Source organism: Salvelinus fontinalis, chromosome 13 (assembly GCF_029448725.1).
Source record: "Salvelinus fontinalis isolate EN_2023a chromosome 13, ASM2944872v1, whole genome shotgun sequence".
Classification (NCBI taxonomy): domain Eukaryota; kingdom Metazoa; phylum Chordata; class Actinopteri; order Salmoniformes; family Salmonidae; genus Salvelinus; species Salvelinus fontinalis.
In genome coordinates this window covers 30,326,572-30,351,227 of record NC_074677.1, presented here as the reverse complement: position 1 = coordinate 30,351,227, position 24,656 = coordinate 30,326,572, and the positions used below count along the sequence as shown (strand labels likewise).

Below are 24,656 nucleotides of genomic sequence, written 5' to 3'. Positions count from 1 at the left end.
TGCCCTTGCTTAAGTAATTTGACAAAAAGCACACAGCGCCAGAACATGTTCGCAAGACTGAACGTTTCTCGTTCTGCATCCATTCAATATGAGAGCAGTGTTACAGCATAGCCACACAGCTACCAGGCTCTTCTGTACGTGAACCTGCTTTGCCACTGGCAGAGAGGCACAAAGACTTACTGTCATGTGCATTAGTTAAACCTACTGCAGCATTATATGAATATGAACAACTAAACTTATGTATAGTATATATTAATACTTTTTTGCTTTTTCATCATGAAATATTAAAAAAAGAACCATATTTTTCGAACTGCAGTAGTAATACGATATGAAGCTGATAGTACAATGATGTATGAGAGATTCTTTAGGAATAGTATAGACTTCCATCTATCCATAGTTAGGCCCTCCAAACATTTAAGTATCTGTAATGCCCACTGCTCGTTCTCATGGTGCCAATGTAAGAACATTAAGAAAGTGGTCAAATGCAGCTGTTAGTGTAAGATCTCTTGCTATGAGGAGTTCAATCAAAAGGGTCACTCAGATGGGAGCTGTGTGATGGGGTGGGTTTATTTGTCGTTTATTTTCTAATTCATCTGTTTTTTGTTTTACTTGTAATGGTGGAATCAATTAGTGTAGCATCAATTGTTGCTTCATAGGTCTGTGCATGTACTATGAATGTACCTTATGTTATTGATAAGGATGTAAAGATTATCATGTGATATGGACGTGCGCTGACAAAGTATTTGTCATTTGTCCAATGTTGTTTATTCTGCTGATTGATTGAATACATGATAATACTTATTTTGAGAATTTAAAATGCTCATAACATTCCCATTCACCTTTAGAGTAACAACTACTGATGACGCCAAGGAGAAGAACTCAAGAACTCAAATTTGGACGAGGCCTTGATTCCCAGTGATGGCAGTGTTTGTGTGGTTTAGCTGACAGGCCTTTTTAATGGGAGCAAACAGCGATGAGTTACCCAATTACTGTCTGTCACTGCCAGCCCAGGAGATTAATCCCCCCAACACAGTTGGAAGGAACATTATGGGGTCTCAGAGGAATCAATTCCAATTCAAACAAGATGTTCTGTTCTGACATAAGCTAAAAGTCCTAAGCCTTATGTTCAGTGATAATAAGGCCCTTCTTCCATGAGAGTGCATGTGTAAGGCAGGAAGGCAAAGAGACCTGGGTATAAGTCCAAAGCAGAGGATGACACTACAGAAAGGCTGGCTCATTCTGATCCAAGTGGGCTATTTTACAGTTGACTTAATATAAGTTTGACAGATTTTCAACTACCTGCTTCAACAAACTCTAGGCCTTGGTCCGACAGAACCACTTCTGGAAGCCCAGAGTGATGGTCATTGAAAGACTGATATAAAACCTCATAAAGAGCATCCTTCCTGTTTAAGGAGTAAGCAACCTTAAAATAAGTTAATTTGCTCTAAAGATCCTCTTACCATCCTCCCAGGACCCGCACTGAGGCACCCTGTGGAAACACCATCCCAGAATCCTCCTGGTCTCTGTGGATCTCCCGCATCTCCCCAGAGAACATCACACCATCATAGATGTTCATCTGGAGAAACAGAGTACACATTAGAAAACATAGAGCAACATTTGGGATAAATATATTGTCAAATGGATACAGTCTGACAGTCAACCTCCGCAAATTATCTTTAAACTGAATTTGATTTATTGACTCAAAACAGGGGAACCATACAATAATTAAATATCAAGGTTTTTCAAAGTCAGATCATATTTGTGTGACAGCTGAACTGTGGTGGTTGGGTGTTGTTTTCATAATTATATTATTACAGCAAGCTGGGTGCAAGTGAACACAGTCAGGTTTTAAAAGCCTGAGGGGAAGGGTTTCCAGCATGGAGCAGGGTGCTGAGCAATGTGCAGCTGTGCAAAGAAGCACGAGATTGAACTTCACTCAACTTAGAGGCTTCCCTGTTAGTTAATAACCTGTCTAGGATCAGCGTGGCGCTAGCGGCACACCCCCCCCCCCCCCACTGAAAAACCAGTGCCGCGAAATTCAAAAAAAATATTTTTTTAAAATATTTAACTTTCACACATTAAAGTCCAATGCAGCTAATGAAAGACACAGATCTTGTGAATCCAGTCAACATTTCCGATTTTTAAAATGTTTTACAGGGAAGACACAATATGTAAAGATGTACATCTATTACCTAAAAACACATTAGCATAATCCACCATCTTTTATTTGTCCACCAACACCAGTAGCCATCACCAATTCGGCTAAACTAAGATATTTATAGCCCCTAACCAACAAAAAAACTCATTAGATGACAGTCTGATAACATATTTATGGTATGGGATAGGTTTTGTTAGAAAAAAGTGCATATTTCAGGTAGATGGCATAGTTTACAATTGCACCCACCATCACAAATGGACTAGAATAATTACAATGAGCAACGTGTTTACCTAACTACTAATCATCAAACATTTCGTAAAAATACACAGCATACACGAATCGAAAGACACAGATCCTGTGAATACAGACAATATTTCAGATTTTCTAAGTGTCTTACAGCGAAAACACAATAAATCGTTATATTAGCTTAGCACATAGCAATTAGCAGCCCAGCATTGATTCTAGCCAAAGTGAGCGATAAAAGTCAACATCGCCAAAAGATATTAATTTTTTCACTAACCTTCTCAGAATTCTTCCGATGACACTCCTGTAACATCACATTACAACATGCATATACAGTTTGATCGAAAATGTTTATATTTAGCCACCAAAATCATGGTTAGACAATGTGAAATGTAGACAAGCTGGTAAAGAAAAAGTCCTTGCGCCACTTAGACAGTGATCTACTCTTATACATAAATACTCATAAACGTGACTAAAAAATATAGGGTGGACAGGGATTGATAGACAATTTAATTCTTAATACAATTGCGTTATTACATTTTTTAATTTATCCTTACTTTTCAATACAGTTTGCGCCAAGCGAAGCTACGTCAAAAAACATGGCGTCCTAAGCCACTAAAATGTTTCGACAGAAACACGATTTATCATAATAAAAATGTCCTACCTTGAGCTGTTCTTCCATCAGTATCTTGGGCAAAGGATCCTTTCTTGGGAGAAATCGTCTTTTGGTGGAAAGCTGTCCTCTTGCCATGTGGAAATGTCAACTGCGTTCGGGATGAACTGAAAAGCGTGCCCAACTTTTCACATCGTTGCAAAAATAAATGTCCCAAAATCGCACTAAACGGATATAAATTGCTATAAAACGCTTTAAATTAACTACCTTATGATGTTTTTAACTCCTATAACGAGTGAAAAGATGACCGGAGAAATATAACAGGCTAAACTAACGCTTGGAACAGGTGCGCGCCGGTGTCCTCTAGGCTCATGACGCAGCTCCCAAAGAATGACTAGCTTCAGGGTTTTTTCATTTGTAGGGCCTGTGAACGCGCAATCGACCCCGTTGGAATCGTCATCACGTAAAGGCATCCAGGGGAAGACGTAAGAAGTGTCCGTGTAGTCATAGCAACGACAGTGCCCTTTTAACTGACTTCAGAAGAGTGGCCAACATTTCTCAAATCTGACTCCATGTCAGGGAAATTGCTGTAGAATGGGCTCTGTTCCACTTAGAGACAAAATTTCAACTCCTATAGAAACTATAGACTGTTTTCTATCCAATAATAATAATAATATGCATATTGTACGATCAAGGATTTTGTGGGAAGCCGTTTAAAAAATTAGCCAAATTAGCATAAATAGTCTAAACAGCGCCCCCATCCCCAACAGGTTTTAACACTATCAATGTTTCCCTCTACTTTGGGAATTGGGATTGAATCAATGTAATATTAGCCACTTTCAATGCAACATACCGAAACAAAAACTATGCAAAACTTTGGGCCTCTTTACACTACACTACTTTGACGACACAAAATCGTTCCAGGAGAGATACTTGTGTAGTGTAAAGATACGGATATAGATTCAAATCTCTCTTGAAGAGATGTCTCCCACAATCAGGGGTTGGAACCAAAATGATTTTCCAATTGTTTAGTTCTGAACAGAACAATAACTTTTTTTCTTCTGTTCCGCTGTTCCGATCAGCAAAATAATGTTCTGAACTGAAAAGGTTACGGTTTATATAGAGCCTTTCTGTTCCTTTTTAAACCTCTGAAATCTTTTTTTTTTTACATTTAGTTAGACTTTAAATGACTTCACCAATCAGTGTAGGATATAGCTGCTTGCTTTGAAGGCGGTCAAGCTATAGTTGTTTACATGCCTTGGACGGACAAATGTAGGGCGCGAGATGCAATTGAAATTTTGGCAGGTGGGGAAAGAGCGAGAGAGGGTGGAGGAGGCAGCTTGGTTTGAAGCACTGCGTATCTTGTTATGACATGCATTATCTGAATTAGGCTCACAGAATTATACCTACGGGGGAGCGGCTTCTATGATGGAACGTTGAATGTCTTTGTACTTCTGAGAGATGGCTTAACGTTGGACCAGAGCTAGCTAGATAGCTAACAAGGTTTTATGTGCAAAGCGGCACCAGAATATACATTTTATCATTAATTAATAAATACAACGTGATAACTCCAGTATCCTTAACTAGCACTGAAAAAGTTGATCCATTCCTCTCTAATAAAAAATCTCTCTCCCTAATTTTTGAATCATGCTTGTAACGTTAGTAGGTACAATAGCCTATGTTTCAGAGGGGGAGGGGCAGGTAGCCTACACACACTGACAAAGATTTTCAGCTGTCAGGCAGACACTGGAATAAGTTTCTAAGTGACAGAGTGAGGGCTTTGCATAGGCGCTTAGTTGCAATTTTTGTGGGACTGAAAAAAAATGCTGAAACTTAAAATAACATTATTAACCGGTTTTCATGCTTTTAAAATAACGGTTCTGTTCCCGTTTCTAATTCTGTTCCTCGAAAATGTTTGTTATTTTCTGGTTTTTGGTTCTGTTCCCTGAACCGGTTCGTACCCCTGATTTGAATTGCTACAGAATCTTTATTTTGTTTGTCTATATACTATGGTATTTACCGTATGATAATAGCTGCTCTCAAACATGAAGCAGGAATGTGGCTTTGGCCACATCACATCCATGGCCAGTGTGAACAGAAAAGTTGCTAATCTGATGGTGAAAAGTGATAGATCTCACTAGACATATTTTACTAATGTCAATCGACCCTAAGTATTTAACCTTTATTTAACCAGGAAGGGCTCATTGAGATTTGAAATCTCATTTTCAAGAGCGTCCTGGCCAAGATAGGCAGCACCAAGTCATTAGACAATTACAGACAGACAGTATGTAAAATTACAAGTAATCTAGTAAAAACCATAGAATTCCCAAGAGTATAACAAAATCAAAAAATAGCAAATTAAAAACATTGACAGGTCAGGGAATCAAAACTAACTATGTGTAACAGTATAACTTTAGTACGTCCCCTCGCCCCGACACGGGCGCGAACCAGGGACCCTCTGCACACATCAACAACTGACACCCACGAAGCGTCGTTACCCATCGCTCCACAAAAGCCGCGGCCCTTGCAGAGCAAGGGGCAACACTACTTCTAGGTTTCAGAGCAAGTGACGTAACTGATTGAAACGCTACTAGCGCGTACCCGCTAACTAGCTAGCCATTTCACATCCGTTACATATGCAAGAGATTTTGCAGAGCGCATCGGAGTAGGATTCTATTGCATTAAAGGCACAAGTGGTTGCGAGTAGATGTGCTTGTTTTGAGATCAAAGCGAGAGCTGCATGTAGCCCTGTGTGCATATTTGTTCATATTTTTTGCTAGTTAATTATTAGCACAATTATAGCTAATTTCTGGTCAGCAATGGGGGAGTGGTTGCTTCCTACATGAGCACAAAACGTGTACATTTCTAGCCATCTTTGAAAAATGTGTCAATAGCTTATTTTATGTATTTAAAAGGGGCAGTGTTGTATTTTGAGACAGCAGAGGGTAGCATACATTTTTGTCTGATTCTCTGTTATAATAATAATGGTATGGGAATAATAATGAATTTTATTTTGTAAAGTGATTTCTTTCATCAAACACAATACAACAACATTTTCAGTCACCTCAATGTCTAAGGACAAGTGGAAAAAAAGAGTAATTGAATGTAGTCCTACATTGAACACCACACATTGGTTGCTACTGTAGGCTGAATAATAGAACTGCTATTTCCATGTTCAAATTTTATGGGATGTTTTTTATACATAGTTTTTTTAATGGTAGCCCACTCTGGTAGGCTTAGATTATGATCAAATAGCCACAGTTGCCTACTTTGCCACTGTTAAAACTGGAATTTCAAGTGTGTACAGCCTCAGTGTTCACAGTAAAAAGTTTGCGCTCAGAAAACCTGAAATTTGCTCAGTACCCCAAGAAATTTGTGGGAACATTGGTGTTGAGTGACTACGCCTGAGGCCCCGAGCACATTTCTGATGACAGGAAAGGGAGAGAGGAAGGGGGGCCAAGGAGGGAAGAAAGGGTGTCGTTAGTCCCCTAACCAGCCCAAAAGATGCCCCAAGCAGTCATTATAGAACACAGCCTCTTCTATAATTAACACTCTTGTGTTTTTTCATTTTTTTCACTCCTACCAGGCTACGAGTGTCTGCCTTCTTTCATACTGCTTTAATTCCCAGTCTTGATAGTTTTGCTGCTTTGCTCCTTTTGTTTCCTCCTTGATAACAAATACATTTCCAACGCGACTAACAGAACAGAAAACCGTGGTTGTGCGGTTGCAAAGCAATTCCATTAGTGATTATGTGAAACAACAATGTAGACAAAACCTCTGGCACTCAGTGCTTTGTTCACTGCCTGTGTTGTGAGCCTATAAACTTCATAATCTATGTAAAACCGCATACAAGTTGTTTGTTGGAAAAACCCATTCCTGATTTACATATACAGTGCTAGACCACAGGAATATTAATGTGATTGTGATCCAAGTTCCTGACTCACTGTTGCATTCAGCTCTCGAGGCTGCAGACTAGCATTGTAGGTGGTTTTCACTCGTCATTAGAGTGCTATAGAAGAGACCCGCATCCCTCTGCACAGATTCTGAGAAACTACAGCCCTTGATAGCTTTCAACAACAATTAATAGACCGTTGCATAATCACATCTTCTTTTATGACAGGCCTTATGAAGAGATTAAACTGAAAAGATGAGTTGCTGCCCTACTTTCTGCAGCCTGAGGTATCATTAACAAATGAAAGAGAATGTTCTGTCCAGCTCAAAGGCAGTCTGGCATCTCCAATCTATTCAGCAGCACAGCGATTAGGAGGCAGACTGCCTAAAACATTAAGACAGTCATTAAGATGAGATCAGAAATTAGCATGACAGTGAGAAAGTAGAGGACTCATGTAATACATGTGATCTCACCAGTGTAGGCCTTGGGATGACCTTCCCATAACTCCAATTTCCCCCCTGAAATGACATCAACAGGGGTAAAATATTAACATATATTAGTTCTAAATGTCAGGGTGCATAACCATTTCTTTACATAATATTATTGAATACAAATGTCAGATGCTGTTGAACTTACCATGTCAGTTGCTGTTGATGGACAGTTGTTATCACTGAGGTGCGGAATGAGTTTGGCATGATGGTTACTGTTGTCATCATCAGGCTCTAGCAACACTGGATGCACTGATTTCAAATACTGATACATTGGTGAATCTGCAGGCTTTTGGATTGTAATCCAAGGGGTTGAAAAATTCTTCACGTCCTTCATTGGATCCCCATCTCGAGGTCCTATAGTGAATAAATCAGTAGGAAGTGTCAGAGAGCATATGCCCTCCTGCTTGCTGCTTTGGTCTCCATCCATTCCCTGGCCATCCCCCTCCTTATCCTCCCCCTGGCCCCTGTTGAAGAACTCCCATAGGGGGCGCCGTAGAGGAGGGGTGGAGGGCTCCTCTGAGTCTGCGTCCGTGTCGGAGTAGCCGCTGGACTGCAGGCGCTCGCTGACCGACTGCAGCAGGGACAGGATGGACAAAGAGGAGGATGAGGCTAGCTGCTCCATCCCTACACCTCCGCTCAGACTCCTCAGCTCCTCTGTGGCCGGGGGCACCATGAGGCCCCTGTCCTCCTGCGACAGGCCCCCCTCTGCCTCGCTGCGAAGACTGTCCTCCTCCACGATGGGAGACAGAGAGAAGGGGTAGGCCTTGGCCCGCCGTACCGTGGGGCTCAGCATGGGGCCTGTGTCATTGACGAACACCGCATCCGTCTCCTCCTCCTCGTCAATGATGGAGAAACCACTTGCCTCCATGTCGTGGAAGGCAAGATGGGGGACAGGGAGGAGGGGGAGGAGAGGTTCGAGGCCTGTTGCTCTCCGGCCTCCTGTAGCATGGAGCCCAGCTAGCCTGCTGCCCAGGTCCTGGTGAAACCCTGCCATAACTGCTGCGGCTGAACCTGCACCACTGTGTCCCGGTGTCTCGGAGTCCTGACTCTGCTGCTGCAAAGAGATGTTGCATCGATACGCGCTCACCGAGCTCAACTGTGGCCTGTCCTCGTTACTGGAGTCAGTAGCTGAATTAGACACAAGGCCCTCTGAGGTGCTCAGGTCCTTGGGGAGTCTCCTTGAGAAAGAGGGGTCCATGCTGATGGTGCCTGTTGTTCTGCAGTGGGCCTCATCTTCTTCACCCTCAGAGTCAGAGCCCTCTGAGAACACAGAGGCTAAGTAAGTCTCAACCAGTACAAAGCTTTGATCCCCACTGACCGGGATGTCATTCAGCCCGTTCAGCCTAACTTTCAATGATATTTCAGGGTCGCTCTCTTGGCCGTCATCATAAAGCGTTATACAGGCAACAGGCTTCTGACTTATAGCATGTCTGACTTGAGATGGTTCTAGTGAGTTTGGGGTGTGTTTCGGTCTGACTGACATGAGGTTTGCCTCAGAATTGCCCTTAGCTTCATATTTGGAACTTTTCCTAAGCAGATCAGGCTCAGGAAATGCTGTTTGGGTTCTCAGGTAAGTATTGTCATTCAGAGTGCTGTTGAGCTTATTGGGACTTTCCGAGTTATTGGACACAGAAACATGACCATATTCAGCATTACCATCTTGTTTAGGACTATGTCTATTGCTTTCGATATCATCTTTGGCTACGTGGACTGCGCCGTCTCCTACCTGTGTTTCTTTAACGCCTAGCACCTCGTTACAACCATTGTCCCCTGAAGTGCAGAGCACTTGATATTTGTTTTCATTAGTTTTCCCTGAGACAGACTTATACTCAAGATCCGCTCTCATTATTTGAATAATATCTCCGTCATCACCACAGAGACCTGGTTTCTCGAAGGACACTCCACCACCCAAGAGAGGAAACACATATTTCTGGTGCTTATCACTACTGTATTCAGATTCAATAGGATAATTTGGCTGGGAATCCTCTTCCCCTTGCGGTTGCTCATTAGCATTAGCATCCAATAGCCGTTGACCTTTGACCAGTAGGTGAAGACCAGTGCCTTTGGTCCCCTCGGCACAGTGTTCTCCCTGCCTGTGGTCTGAGACACTGATGGTGGGGGCACTGCTCTCACAAGCCGGCCCAGGGCTGCTCCTGATGTCAGTGTCCGAGCCTGCGATAGACTCGTACCCCGAGGAGGGGGTGGACCTGGGGCCCTCCGATAGAGGGTTGGGGTTTAATGAGAGAGTCTGTTCTGCCGGGACGGCTGATGGATGTCTGTCATCCCCCCTCTCTGAAGGCTCTACCTCCACCAGCTTATCCGGCTCGAAGGACCGATCCACGTCTTCCTCCTCCACTCTGCCTACGGGTAGGACCAGGTAAATCTCCTCACTGGCCTTCTGGAGCACTTCACCCTCCTCCAACTCAGAGTATTCGATTCTCTCCAGGGCCGCTAGAGCATTCTTCAGAATGTTATCCACCATCATTTTAGAGTCCAAATGAAGGGCCTCCTCAAACAGATCGTCTGGAGGACCAATGTTCCACTCCTCCTTCCCTGACTCAAAGCAGTGCAGTCCAGCACCAGGGCCTGTATCCAGTGCATCCCCAGAATCTGAGTGCCTAGTTGCTGGAATGGGTTCCTGGCTTTCAGTTGCTGATAAAAGCGAGGCAGACGGTGAAATGGGATGCAGAGCCAGCTGGCCTCCATCACCATCGGAAACAGCGGCAGGATGTGTGTGCTGCGCAGTCCCCCCGGTGTCTGGCGGCTCCCTGAGCAACACAGCAGCAAATGTAGGTGACCCAGTCTGAAAACAGTGTGCAGATACGGTTTCTATCTGCTCACTTAGCCCTGTGTCTCTGTCCCCGTCTGTGTCCCTGTTCGTATCCTCGCTGGCCATCTCTGCATGAGTAATTTTATCCCGTGGGCTCAGCTCTGCACTGTGGGTCTCACTGACTGCTGTACTAGTCCTGGCATCAGCAGAGTCCTCTGTGGGTGCGGGAGGGGAGTATGTGACGGAGCCAACCCCAGAGAGAGAATCCTTGGCCTGGCCTCCTACAGTAGCCAGGCTTGTCTCTCCGGATGAAGGGAAGGCACTTTGACTCACAGCCCTTTCTGCTGTATGTGTTGTTGGTGGAATGTGACTAGACTCAGGTCCAGTTGGACCCAAAACAGAGTCTGTTTCCGAAGTCCAAGCTCCTCTCTCATTGGTTTCTGAGGTTGTAGCTCCAATATGATTTGTCGATACAGTCTGAATGTCACTTTGTTTTGAAATGGCGAGTTCTAAAGTGGAGTGTGTCAGCGCACCCAAGGTGCTGCCCTCTACACCTGAATTGGGGGATTCCACCTGCACCTGGTGCCTCCGCCTCATTCTGTGTTTGTCCCTCTGGCCACGGTATGTCCCGTATGTCACCACTGGCGGACAGGCCAGGGCCAGGCGCCGCTGATGCTCATCCACCGCCTCTTCAACTTCACTCAATGGGCTGCTGTCTGCCGCTGCTTTGCCCTCTCGGCATCCTCCCCTGTGGCCTTCCGCCTGCATCTCCTCCAAGGCTCTGTTCCTAATACACAGAGAGACAAGGTGAATTAGAATACAGACAAGGACACATATTCCCTCAGTGCTGCTTTGGGTGAGGAGAGGGGGGTTAGGTGATTCATACATACACAACCGTTCAAAAGTTAGGGATCACTTAGAAATGTCCTTGTTTTTGAAACAAAAGCCTCTTTTTTGTCCATTAAAATAACATCAAATTGATCAGAAATACAGTGTAGACATTGTTAATGTTGTAAATGACTATTTTAGCTGGAAACGGCTGATTTTTTAATGTAATATCTACATAGGCGTACAGAGGCCCATTATCAGCAACCATCACTCACTCAAGCTCAAAATGGCCAGAAACAAAGCACTTTCTTCTGAAACTTGTCAGTATATTCTTGTTCTGAGAAATGAAGGCTATTCCATGCGAGAAATTGCCAAGAAACTGAAGGTCTCGTACAACGTGGGGACTACTCCCTTCACAGAACAGAGCAAACTGTCTCTAACCAGAATAGAAAGAGGAGTGGGAGGCCCAGGTGCACAACTGAGCAAGAGGACAAGTACATTGGGGTGTCTAGTTTGAGAAACAGACGCCTCATAAGTCCTCAACTGGCAGCTTCATTAAATAGTACCCGCAAAACACCAGTCTCAACGTCAACAGTGAAGAGGCGACTCCGGGATGCTGGCCTTCTAGGCAGAGTTGCAAAGAAAAATACATATCTCGGACTGGCCAATAAAAAGAAAAGATTAAGATGGGCAAAAGAACACAGACACTGGACAGAGGAACTCTGCCTAGAAGGCCAGCTTCCCGGAGTTATTCTTTAAAAAATCTGTTATTCTTAAAAAAATATATCTCCAGCTTGACTGCTAAAAAAGCCTTTCATATAACAATGACAATGTCTAATTGGATTCTCCAAGAGGACTATAAATACAGTACATCAGTGGAGGCTCCTCAGAGGAGGAAGGGGAGGACCATCCTCCTCAGTGAACTTCATTAAAAAAAGTTATCCTAAAACTATACTAAATATATTCACATTTGAATAAATAATTGATTAAAACACACTGTTTTGCAATGAAGGTCTCCAGTAGCCTCAACAGCACTCTGTAGGGTAGCACCATGGTGTAGCAGGAGGACAGCTAGCTTCCGTCCTCCTCTGGGTACATTGACTTCAATACAAAACCTAGTAGGCTCTTGGTTCTCACCCCCTTCCATAGACTTTCACAGTAATTATGACAACTTCCGGAGGACGTCCTCCAACCTATCAGCATGAACCCACATGTTGTCCACCCAATCAAAGGATCAGAGAATGAATGTAGTACTGAAAGCATAAGCTACAGCTAGCTAGCACTGCAGTGCATAACATGTGGTGATTAGTTGACTCAAAGAGAGAGAAAGACAATAGTTTAACAGTTTTCAACAAATTAATTTCTTTAAAAAATGAAGGAGAAGCAAGAGAGAGAGAGAGAGATTGTCATTTTCTTTTACTTCCAGTTTCACTTACTTAGCTAGTAAATGCAGCTGGCTAGTTTAGCTACTCAAACACCCGGCTCAAACAGAGGGATTCTATGCTAGCTAGCTGGCTATGACTATCCAACACAACACTGGAACTGTTCCAAGTCAGGGTAAGCTTTGGTTTTATTAATTTATTGCCACCGTGGCCCGCCGGTGTAACTGCTTACTGACTAAACACTAACATTACTGCATGACTGTAGCAGGTTTACTTACACATTAGTTATATTAGCTATGTTGACTTGGATGTTACTTTAGCTAATATGGGGACAACGATGTAGGCTGTGTGGAGCGGTTATGACATGGTTTGGCTTGGAAAGTTTTTTTCACCTGGTCACATACAGCTGATGTGTTGTGCATTGAAGTCCACAAAGGAAGAGAAAAGGTCAGAGGAGGAGGGTGCATAGAGGCGAGAAGGAATACAACGTGGTGTTTACGCGTGACCATGGGTGTATTCATTCCGTCGATTCTGTTGAAAAACGTTTCTTAAACGGAAGCAAACAAAACTGTGATAAAAAATACCTGAATTTGTCCAATAGAAACTCTCGTTTGCAACTGTTGGACTAATGATTACACCCTAGATAAGCTAGATGCAGGCAAGAGTGTGCAAGGCGGTATTGAATGTGTCACTGTCTGTCCATGTGTCGCTGTCTGTCACCTCAAATATTTCTCTCGACCTGTACGAACCTACGTTGTAAACTTTAATTCATAGGCTAGGTTGTAACAACATCATGATGGGTACAGGGAAAACTTGAATATCATGTAGTAGCCTAAACCTATTGCTGTTACATTGAACTGGGTGGATGGAATATGAATGACAGTCATCCAATATGCTGTAATAGAAATAAGGCCATGCTCGTGGAAAAATAAATGTGTCCTCCCTCATCATAAACAGCACTGACCGCCACTGCAGTACAATGACAAGGAGCTGATTGTTTGTCTATAGCGTTGTCTTGATGGCTTTCAGTTTTCAGACTCCAAGGCCCCAGGGACATCAGTGCATCGTGACAGCTCCAGGATACTGTGTACAAACTGTGGCTTTGACGCATCACAAACAGGGGCCCAGATAGATTAATTTTATAGATGGTTGATTGAGCCACAAAATATTTGTCACTGTGTCCAATATGGGGGTGACTGCCGGGTTGGAGCGAGTAGTCGCATTTCGCTTCGCTCCACAGGTAGTATTACATTTAATTTAATTTCATTTAATTTCATTACAGTAAAACGGTTTGATTTGTTTGATCTTAGCACCTTTTTCTTAGCTAGCTACATAGCCGTCTTTGTATCAAAGATAATTGTGTAGTTTAAAGTAATTATCGAGGTTAGCTAGCCACGTTGTCAATGCTGCTAACGTTGTCAACACTGCTAGCTAGCCAGCTAGCCAACTTCTACCGAAACATTACAACGGAACGATTTGATTAGTGTTAGCTAGCTACATAGTTGTCTTTGCTGTCTTTGTATCTAGGATAATTGTGTAGTTTAGAGTAATTATCTAGCCAGTTATCGAGGTTACCTAGCCAACGTTGTCAACACTGCTAACGTTGTCAACACTGCTAGCTAGCCAGCTAGCCAACTTATACCGAAACATTACAACGGAACGATTTGATTAGTGTAGTGTTAGCTAGCTACATAGTTGTCTTTGCTGTCTTTGTATCTAAGATAATTGTGTAGTTTAGAGTAATTATCTAGCCAGTTATCGAGGTTACCTAGCCAGCTCCACTTTCAAACAAAGTCAGCTAGCCAGCTATTTTCGTCGTCCTAACGTTGTCAACACTGCTAGCTAGCCAGTTAGCCAACTTCTACCGAAACATTACAACGAAACGATTTGATTAGTGTAGTGTTAGCTAGCTACATAGTTGTCTTTGCTGTCTTTGTATCTAAGATAATTGTGTAGTTTAGAGTAATTATCGAGGTTATCAAGGTTACCTAGCCAGTTATCGAGTCTACCTAGCCAGCAACACTTTCAAACAAAGTCAACAACGCAGCCACTGCTAGCTAGCCTACTTCACCAGCCAGCAGTACTGTATCATTTTAATCATTTTAGTCAATAAGATTTTTGTAACGTAAGCTTAACTTTCTGAACATTCGAGACGTGTAGTCCACTTGTCATTCCAATCTCCTTTGCATTAGCGTAGTCTCTTCTGTAGCCTGTCAACTATGTGTCTGTCTATCCCTGTTCTCTCCTCTCTGCACAGACCATACAAACACCTCATACCGTGTGGCCGCTGCCACTCTAACCTGGTGGTCCCAGCGCGCACGACCCACGTGGAGTTCCAGGTCTCCGGCAGCCTCTGGAACTGCCGATCTGCGGCCAACAAGGCAGAGTTCATCCCAGCCTATGCTTCCCTCCAGTCCCTCGACTTCTTGGCACTGACGGAAACATGGATTACCACATATAACACTGCTACTCCTACTGCTCTCTCCTCGTCTGCCCACGTGTTCTCGCACACCCCGAGAGCGTCTGGTCAGCGGGGTGGTGGCACTGGGATCCTCATCTCTCCCAAGTGGACATTCTCTCTTTCTCCCCTGACCCATCTGTCTATCGCCTCCTTTGAATTCCATACTGTCACAGTTACCAGCCCTTTCAAGCTTAACATCCTTATCATTTATCGCCCTCCAGGTTCCCTTGGAGAGTTCATCAATGAGCTTGACGCCGTGATAAGTTCCTTTCCTGAGGATGGCTCACCTCTCACAGTTCTGGGTGACTTTAACCTCCCCACGTCTACCTTTGACTCATTCCTCTCTGCCTCCTTCTTTCCACTCCTCTCCTCTTTTGACCTCACCCTCTCACCTTCCCCCCCTACTCACAAGGCAGGCAATACGCTTGACCTCATCTTTACTAGATGCTGTTCTTCCACTAATCTCATTGCAACTCCCCTCCAAGTCTCCGACCACTACCTTGTATCCTTTTCCCTCTCGCTCTCATCCAACACTTCCCACTCTGCCCCTACTCGGATGGTATCGCGCCGTCCCAACCTTCGCTCTCTCTCCCCCGCTACTCTCTCCTCTTCCATCCTATCATCTCTTCCCTCTGCTCAAACCTTCTCCAACCTATCTCCTGATTCTGCCTCCTCAACCCTCCTCTCCTCCCTTTCTGCATCCTTTGACTCTCTATGTCCCCTATCCTCCAGGCCAGCTCGGTCCTCCCCTCCTGCTCCGTGGCTCGACGACTCATTGCGAGCTCACAGAACAGGGCTCCGGGCAGCCGAACGGAAATGGAGGAGAACTCGCCTCCCTGCGGACCTGGCATCCTTTTACTCCCTCCTCTCTACATTTCCCTCTTCTATCTCTGCTGTTAAAGCCACCTTCTACCACTCTAAATTCCAAGCATCTGCCTCTAACCCTAGGAAGCTCTTTGCCACCTTCTCCTCCCTCCTGAATCCCCCCCCCCCTCCCTCTCTGCGGATGACTTCGTCAACCATTTTGAAAAGAAGGTCGACGACATCCGATCCTCGTTTGCTAAGTCAAACGACACCGCTGGTTCTGCTCACACTGCCCTACCCTGTGCTTTGACCTCTTTCTCCCCTCTCTCTCCAGATTAAATCTCGCGTCTTGTGACGGCCTGCCGCCCAACAACCTGCCCGCTTGACCCTATCCCCTCCTCTCTTCTCCAGACCATTTCCGGAGACCTTCTCCCTTACCTCACCTCGCTCATCAACTCATCCTTGACCGCTGGCTACGTCCCTTCCGTCTTCAAGAGAGCGAGAGTTGCACCCCTTCTGAAAAAACCTACACTCGATCCCTCCGATGTCAACAACTACAGACCAGTATCCCTTCTTTCTTTTCTCTCCAAAACTCTTGAACGTGCCGTCCTTGGCCAGCTCTCCTGCTATCTCTCTCAGAATGACCTTCTTGATCCAAATCAGTCAGGTTTCAAGACTAGTCATTCAACTGAGACTGCTCTTCTCTGTGTCACGGAGGCGCTCCGCTCCGCACTGCTAAAGCTAACTCTCTCTCCTCTGCTCTCATCCTTCTAGACCTATCGGCTGCCTTTGATACTGTGAACCATCAGATCCTCCTCTTCACCCTCTCCGAGTTGGGCATCTCCGGCGCGGCCCACGCTTGGATTGCGTCCTACCTGACAGGTCGCTCCTACCAGGTGGCCTGGCGAGAATCTGTCTCCGCACCACGTGCTCGCACCACTGGTGTCCCCCAGGGCTCTGTTCTAGGCCCTCTCCTATTCTCGCTATACACCAAGTCACTTGGCTCTGTCATATCCTCACATGGTCTCTCCTATCATTGCTATGCAGACGACACACAATTAATCTTCTCCTTTCCCCCTTCTGATAACCAGGTGGCGAATCGCATCTCTGCATGTCTGGCAGACATATCAGTGTGGATGACGGATCACTACCTCAAGCTGAACCTCGGCAAGACGGAGCTGCTCTTCCTCCCGGGGAAGGACTGCCCGTTCCATGATCTCGCCATCACGGTTGACAACTCCATTGTGTCCTCCTCCCAGAGCGCTAAGAACCTTGGTGTGATCCTGGACAACACCCTGTCGTTCTCAACTAACATCAAGGCGGTGGCCCGTTCCTGTAGGTTCAAGCTCTACAACATTCGCAGAGTACGACCCTGCCTCACACAGGAAGCGGCGCAGGTCCTAATCCAGGCACTTGTCATCTCCCGTCTGGATTACTGCAACTCGCTGTTGGCTGGGCTCCCTGCCTGTGCCATTAAACCCCTACAACTCATCCAGAACGCCGCAGCCCGTCTGGTGTTCAACCTTCCCAAGTTCTCTCACGTCACCCCGCTCCTCCGCTCTCTCCACTGGCTTCCAGTTGAAGCTCGCGTCCGCTACAAGACCATGGTGCTTGCCTACGGAGCTGTGAGGGGAACGGCACCTCCGTACCTTCAGGCTCTGATCAGGCCCTACACCCAAACAAGGGCACTGCGTTCATCCACCTCTGGCCTGCTCGCCTCCCTACCGCTGAGGAAGTACAGTTCCCGCTCAGCCCAGTCAAAACTGTTCGCTGCTCTGGCACCCCAATGGTGGAACAAACTCCCTCACGACGCCAGGTCAGCGGAGTCAATCACCACCTTCCAGAGACACCTGAAACCCCACCTCTTTAAGGAATACCTAGGATAGGATAAAGTAATCCTTCTAACCACCCCCCTTAAAAGATTTAGATGCACTATTGTAAAGTGGTTGTTCCATTGGATATCATAAGGTGAATGCACCAATTTGTAAGTCGCTCTGGATAAGAGCGTCTGCTAAATGACTTAAATGTGTGTATGATGAGGTGTGTGCCACGGGAGGAGGAGACTTTGGGCTAAAAACATGACACTGACTTTATGTGACCTACAGTATATATTATATTTCACCTATAGTTCTACCTTGTATGTTTCCTTTTCCTTTTGAAAAATTACAGGTCTCCTACTTGTTATAGGGTGTGAGCCAATCAAGCCACTTGAGTGTAACAACATGTTATCCAATGACTGTGCAAATCTTGTCTCTCTCATTACTTTACCTTATTGAAATAGATCTGTGGTCAGTACAGTGCCAATTGTCACATGAGTTGACGCTGGAGAAACAAAGCAGGTACGGGGAGTAAAACATTTAATAATGAACGGACAAGGAACGAGACAGGAACAGCGTCAGCATACAAGAAAACAAAGACAAAAAAACAATCAATGCATCAGCGGGGAACAGAGCTGGGGAACTGACAAATATAGGGGAGGAAATAACCAGGTGATGAGTGAGTCCAGGTGAGTCCAATATCGCTGATGCGCGTGACGAGGGAAGGCAGGTGTGCGTAATGGATGATAGGAGTGCTTGATGCAGGGCAGCCTGGCACCCTCAAGTGCCAGGGGGGGAAGAGCGGGAGCAGACGTGACACAAATGGATGTCAAAGCATTAATCAGGGTCGAGAAGGGAAACCAGGCTGGCTCATTCCTGCAACTTAGCCATGTTCCCACTTCCTGCTCACCAGCCAAATGGCTAAAACCATTCCAACCAGTGATGCTCTTCCAGCCCTGCCAGCATCTCGGACGCACAGGGACAAATCATTACAAACATTTCCCCTACATGCTGTGCTGTGTGAATGAGTGTGAGGAACTCTCTCTCTCTCTGTGTCTGTGTCTGCGTGTGTGTGTGTGTGTGTGTGTGTGTGTGTGTGTGTGTGTGTGTGTGTGTGTGTGTGTGTGTGTGTGTGTGTGTGTGTGTGTGTGTGTGTGTGTGTGTGTGTGTGTGTGTGTGTGTGTGTGTGTGTGTGTGTGTGTGTGTGTGTGTGTGAGAGAGAGAGAGAGAGAGAGAGAGAGAGAGAGAGAGAGAGAGAGAGAGAGAGAGAGAGAGAGAGAGAGAGAACGTAAGTGTCAAATGTCCGAGATTCCTGTCAGTGTTTCCATGCATCGTCTCCCCACTCTGACTTAGCACCAGTAACTGACTGGCTGCCAGGAGGGCTTAGCTAGAGCGAGAGCCAGATGCCTCCCTCCTCCTCCTACTCCTCCACTCACGCACGCACGCACACACACACACCCTAACCAGTCTCCACCCTAGCCTACACTGGACAATTATCCTGCTCCCTCTGTCTTCCTATACACACACCCAGCCTACATATTACCACTGCTCAATGACAGACCCGGCGGAACCACAATAAACCACCGTCAAGATTTGTAAGATTTGTGCTCTAATATAAGCTACTAGTAAATGTCCTATGGTAAGATTTTCAAAGGCATTCTCAACCTTCACAAGTCAATTGCTCTTGTGTTTTTAGTCTTGAGGTAACAAAACATTTACAGTGCCTTCAGAAATGATTCATACCCCTTGACTTATTCCGCATTATGTTGTGTTACAGCCTGAATTTAAAATGAATTAAATAGATGTTCTTTCCTCAAACGTCAGCATCCACAACAGTTAAATCATAGAGTAGTTGGCAGAATAAGTGTGAAACCATCAGCCCTATCCAGCCCTATCCACCTGCCCGCATCCACCCTCCCCACTCGGAAACCATGCCTCCCATTCTCGCTGTCGATAATTATAATGCTATAACTTCTAATAGTAACTGTATCCACTGGTTAAATGGGAGAGAGTGAGCTTGTTGCCATCTTAGAGCTAAAAACTATTTTGCAGCAGTGCTGCCTGCCAGCAGTAATCTTCTCTGATTGATTAAGAGATTTAAGGGGCTATCATCGCTAAGTACATAATTAGGGCTGTCCCTGACTAAAAAACATCTTGGTCAACCAAGAATCTTCCTTTCTTTGACCAATCAAAATTTTAAAATGTGTATTTTTTCATTTATAGACGTATGCTATTTGTTTAAATCAAATCAACTATATGCAATGAGCTTGTCTGATGCTTTAAGCAAACGTTTTAATTAAATAATTAAGACACAAATGACTAGAGGGAGTCTGACCGCAATTTATTTGATTGTGCCGGGCCTGCCTCAGACTTCCTGCGCTGTATTAAAAAAAAAAAGACAGCGAGTAACTGTGTGACTAGCATCCATTGTTTCTCTCTCCTTCCTGCTGCAGCGAACACCACAGGACAACCACAGCACAACAGTGTGTATCAAGCTGTCCGTGTTGCTGAAGCTGCAACATAATTACAGCCATTTCTGACTGAAAAGTTATGTAACCGAAATCCCTAATTTGTTTAGGAAAAACATTCCTTATTCTCTCAACCCTTGCTCTCTTTACGTGACATATGTATGCATCGCATGCACGTGACCAATAGGGCCTGACCTTTAGCATATCATAATCACATCAATAAACTGGTTATAACAAACTCTGAACACAGTAACACATGTGACAGCAAAATGGATGCAGAGGACGTGACAAATAAACTCGAAACGGGGGAATGTTTACTGGTTGCTCAGGAGGTAAAGGGGAAGTCAGATGTGTGGAATAAATTTGACTAGTTGTGGAAAATACTGGAGATCAAGAAAAAGGTCAGGAGGAAGCACTGCATGTATATTATGTGTGCCAAACAGGTGCTGTTAGATTACAATAGGCTATAATTTTTCTGACTGGTTGGAACAATAAAACACTAATTCAATTATAAGCGTAAGAGATTTTTTTCTAACGTTTTAAGCTTTTATTACAGCAAAGACTAAAAACAGTCGCATTCATTCGTGAATGAATGAACGGTTTAGGCCTATTTATTGTTTACGCTAATTAGGCCTATTCAATGGTCGCTTTGTTATTTTATTTTCAAACTAAAATGTTGATTGCATTTCAAATCATGAATGACTCATATGCTATGTGATAACATGAACGAATAAATGATTGATTGATACAGTAGCCCAGTGCTTCTCAATTATTTTCTGTTACGCCCCCCCCCCCAGGAAGAAGTAAACATTTCGCGCCCCCCAACTCTCCGCCGCGACTGTAAATAGTATAATTTGTCTATAAAATTGTTATAAGTACAACTCTGCATAACATTGTATCCTTATTAACATTAAAGAAAAAGAAAAAAGAAAGAAATATAGATCAACTTACAACAAAGAATAACTTTATTAACATAGTTTTTTAGTCTGTAACAGAAAAGACTTAAAGTGCATCAATTTGCCTGAAAAAAAAAAATGCAATCCTTATTTAAACTGTAAGCATTTTTTGACCATTTGATACTGAAAAATAAAATAAAATATAATCAATAAATAATAATAAATTCAAATTGATCAGCAACTCAGGAGCACAATATATGAAACACTTTGTCCTATAAAACAAAAATGAATAAAACAATTTGTGCTGATTTTTTAAAATCAAAATGAGGAAGTCAAGATTAATGGCTACAATGAGCACGTTTTGCAGAGCACAGCGTTTCGAAGCGGGGTTTGAAGCGTGATACTGCAACTCTCAGCTCATGCTCAATGTTTAGCTGGGACCTGTACTTGGTCTTCAGTGCAGCAACAGCAGAGAAGTCTCACAAAGATAAGATGTTGCAAAAGGAAGAATGCCCATGGCCCTCTGCCCTAAGAGTGGATACTGCCTCTCTACACTCAGCCAGAATTCACTCAGTGTCTGTGATGTGAACCTCAGTCTCAATGTGGAGTCAGACGTCATATCAATGAACTGGTCCTCCTCTGCAGAGCTGAAACCAGTTGGAGCTGGTGCATTGAAAGGATCTCTCACCCAGTCATATTGCGAACTGTTTTCAGGGAAGTACTTTTTAAAGAATCCCATCAGTGATGAAATATGCTCCTTAATATATTGAATCACTGAGGTGGCATCATAGTCAGTAGTGTCAACAAATTCATGCAGGTCCTCGAATGAATCAGTATTTCCTTCATCAAGTCGCCTGCCCCACATTGCTAGCTTTCAAGTGAAAGAGCTGATCTTGTCTGTGACCTGAGGGAGGTGTTTATCTTTCCCTTGAAGCTGTAGATTTAGTTCATTTAGCTTTCCAAATATGTCACTCAGGTAGGCCAGTTTTGCCAGGAAGTTCTCATCACTACATTTTTCTGCGAGGTCATACTTGTGCTCCTGCTCCGAAAACATTCTCATCTGCTCTCTGAGCTCAAAAACTCTGGACAAGACTTTTCCTCGTGACAGCCACCTTGCTTCACTGTGAAACAGCACAGCTTGATGTTCAGCTCCCATCTCCTCACAGATAGCAGAGAAGACTCTTGTTTTTAGTGGTCTGGTCTTCATAAAATTGACTACACCTACAATGTCAGTCATAACCTCACTTAATTCAGAGGAAAGGTGCCTTGATGCCAGTGCTTCTCTGTGTATAACACAGTGTGTCCACTCAGCATTAGGTGAGGCCTTCTTGATGAGTGTCCGAAGTCATTTTCTCATCCCTGCAATGGTTTGTGCACTATCACTGCAAACACCAATGCAGTTCTCCCACATTAGCCCATTCTCAGTCAGGAAGCAGTCCAGCATTTTGAATAGCTCTTCAGCTATGGCTCTGTCTCTGACATATTTACAAAAAAGTAGATCCTCACACAGGGAGTTTGTCATGTCAAAACGTACATAAGCGATAAACAAACAGTCTTTGTTGCTGTCAGTTGCTTCATCGAACTGTAAGGCAAAACGTTTGTCTTTGAGTTTATCTACCAGCTGTTCTTTAAGATCATTAGCAATGTCATTTAAACGTCTGGCGACAGTGTCATTGGACAGAGGGATAGTTTTTATTTTTGCAGCACTTGCTTTATCCAGCATGACAGAGACCATGTCTAATGCTGCAGGCAGTATCAGCACCTCTGCTATGGAGTGTTTTTTTTTTAAACTGAGCAATTTGGTAAGCCACCTGATATGATGCTAACAGTGCTCCCTGGTTTACTGAAGTAGCATTCACAAAGCGGGACGATTGTTGGCAATATTCGGGACGTTTTCGCTGAAAAGACTCAAGCGGCTTATCAGCGTGATTGGGGTGTGATGTCTTTAAGTGACGCCTTAATTTATTTGGCTTCATGCTGTCCGCTGACAACATTTTTAGACACAGTAAACATACCGGTCTTTCCTCGTCTCCCACCGTAGTCACAGTAAAGCCAAGCACTACATACGCGTTGTCATATTTCCTTGTCTTAGCTTTCGGGAGACTTACGTTTGTCTCATTATCTCCGTCTCTCTCCACCTTTCTTTTCATCTCTGTTAAATATTTTTCCATGGTGTCTCTTAAGGGTTTGTTATCTGCATATCATATTTACATTTAACATTTAAGTCATTTAGCAGACGCTCTTATCCAGAGCGACTTACAAATTGGTGCATTCACCTTATGACATCATATCTCCTGCTCTGTGCTGTGTGCTCTTGTTCGGTACAAAAAAAAACTGCTCCCTGCTGCAAAAAAAGCATGTTCCCCGGGGTCACATGCGCCCCCCCCCCTGGCATCGCTCCAAGCCCCGCCAGGGGGGCGCGCCCCACTATTTGAGAAGGACTGCAGTAGCCTATATAAGTATAGAAATATAGGCCTAAGTACGGTATTAATATAGGCCTAACTACGGTATTAATATAGGCCTAAGTACGGTATTAATATAGGCCTAACTACGGTATTAATATAGGCCTAACTACGGTATTAATATAGGCCTAACTACGGTATTAAGACTAAACAGGATGCACTCTTAGGGCTACAGCTCGATGGTGGTTATACAAGGCTGCTATACTAAGCCTACTAATGATAATGACATTACTTATTATAATAATGATGATCATAATAATAATAGTAATAATAAAAATAAAAATAACCAGGAGATCAAGGAAAAAGGAAGTTTATTATTATTATAAACATAATTTTTCTGACAATTTGGAACAGTGTAAACACTAAATAAATTATAAATAATACCAGAGAGGCTGTTCTAACAAAAAAGTGTAAAGCCTTTATAAGAGCATAGCAAAGATTAAAAACAGCCAAATTTGTGAAATTGTTTATCTGACATGTGGTTGCGTGAGGCTTGGTGCTCACAGAATCAGAAGGCTATAAAACAAACTCAAACAGGCAACAGAAGCAGGATCTGTCTTATTTCTGTAGATATATATTTTTTGTGATTTATAAAGCCAGGCACATTTAACAGTTAGGCTATTGATTATAGACCTAATTAAGTTGGAGTTTCCGCTCTCCTCACTTTTCCTAAACAATTAAGGCAAGGGCTGTTTTCTCGTCTCCTAACTCTGCTGCTGCCGCCGCCGCATTGTTCTAAACACCAATATGCTGGTTAACTTTGCTATTATGCACATAGCAACATGGTCTAGGAAAAGGCGCAAATTCAACAGCGCACTGACGTGTTTCAGAACCGCCAAAAGCGACCACTATCCAACGCGGGAGAAAGCACATTTGTTATAAAATAATATTATTTTTATTTGTGTTCTTACTTAATATAACCATATTCAATTTCAGTAGCACGTCTTAGACTGATGGACTGTGCCATCCCCATGGCCTCCACAATGGATCAGTCCACTCAGACAGGCGCAAATCAGACAGGTACGCCATGACTTTATTTTATAAAAACTGTTGCGTTTGCTCGACTAAAGAAATCTTGGTCAACCAACAGCCTATCGAGCAAACAATCGACCAGTTTACTTAATTGGGTCACCCCTAAACATAACAGATGCAAAGCATTGAATATTTAAATGAATGCATTTCTAAATAAATGTTGGAACATTGCCCCAGAAGCATTTAACTGCAGAGCACTCCCACATCATATGAAGGAATGTGCCTACTGTACCTGATGTAGGGGACACAGTGAACAGTTGGGGCCAATTTCATCATAAAATGTTTCCTTGGTGTTAAATACAGTCTGTGAACAAACTTAAAATGTATAAATTGATGGTT

At 43.8% G+C, this 24,656-nt stretch overlaps 1 protein-coding gene across 1 annotated transcript in view; it reads right to left on the bottom strand.

The window, feature by feature from the left end:
* The window catches only part of LOC129868409 (uncharacterized), a 105,732-nt gene that overhangs the window by 31,837 nt on the left and 49,239 nt on the right, over positions 1–24,656 (bottom strand). The window contains exons 4-6 of the mRNA XM_055942373.1: positions 7,543–10,954; positions 7,380–7,424; positions 1,461–1,576 (exon numbers count right to left, since the gene is read on the bottom strand). Of these exons, the coding sequence (XP_055798348.1) occupies positions 1,461–1,576; positions 7,380–7,424; positions 7,543–10,954 (3,573 nt within the window). The remainder of the gene's footprint in view (positions 1–1,460; positions 1,577–7,379; positions 7,425–7,542; positions 10,955–24,656) is intronic.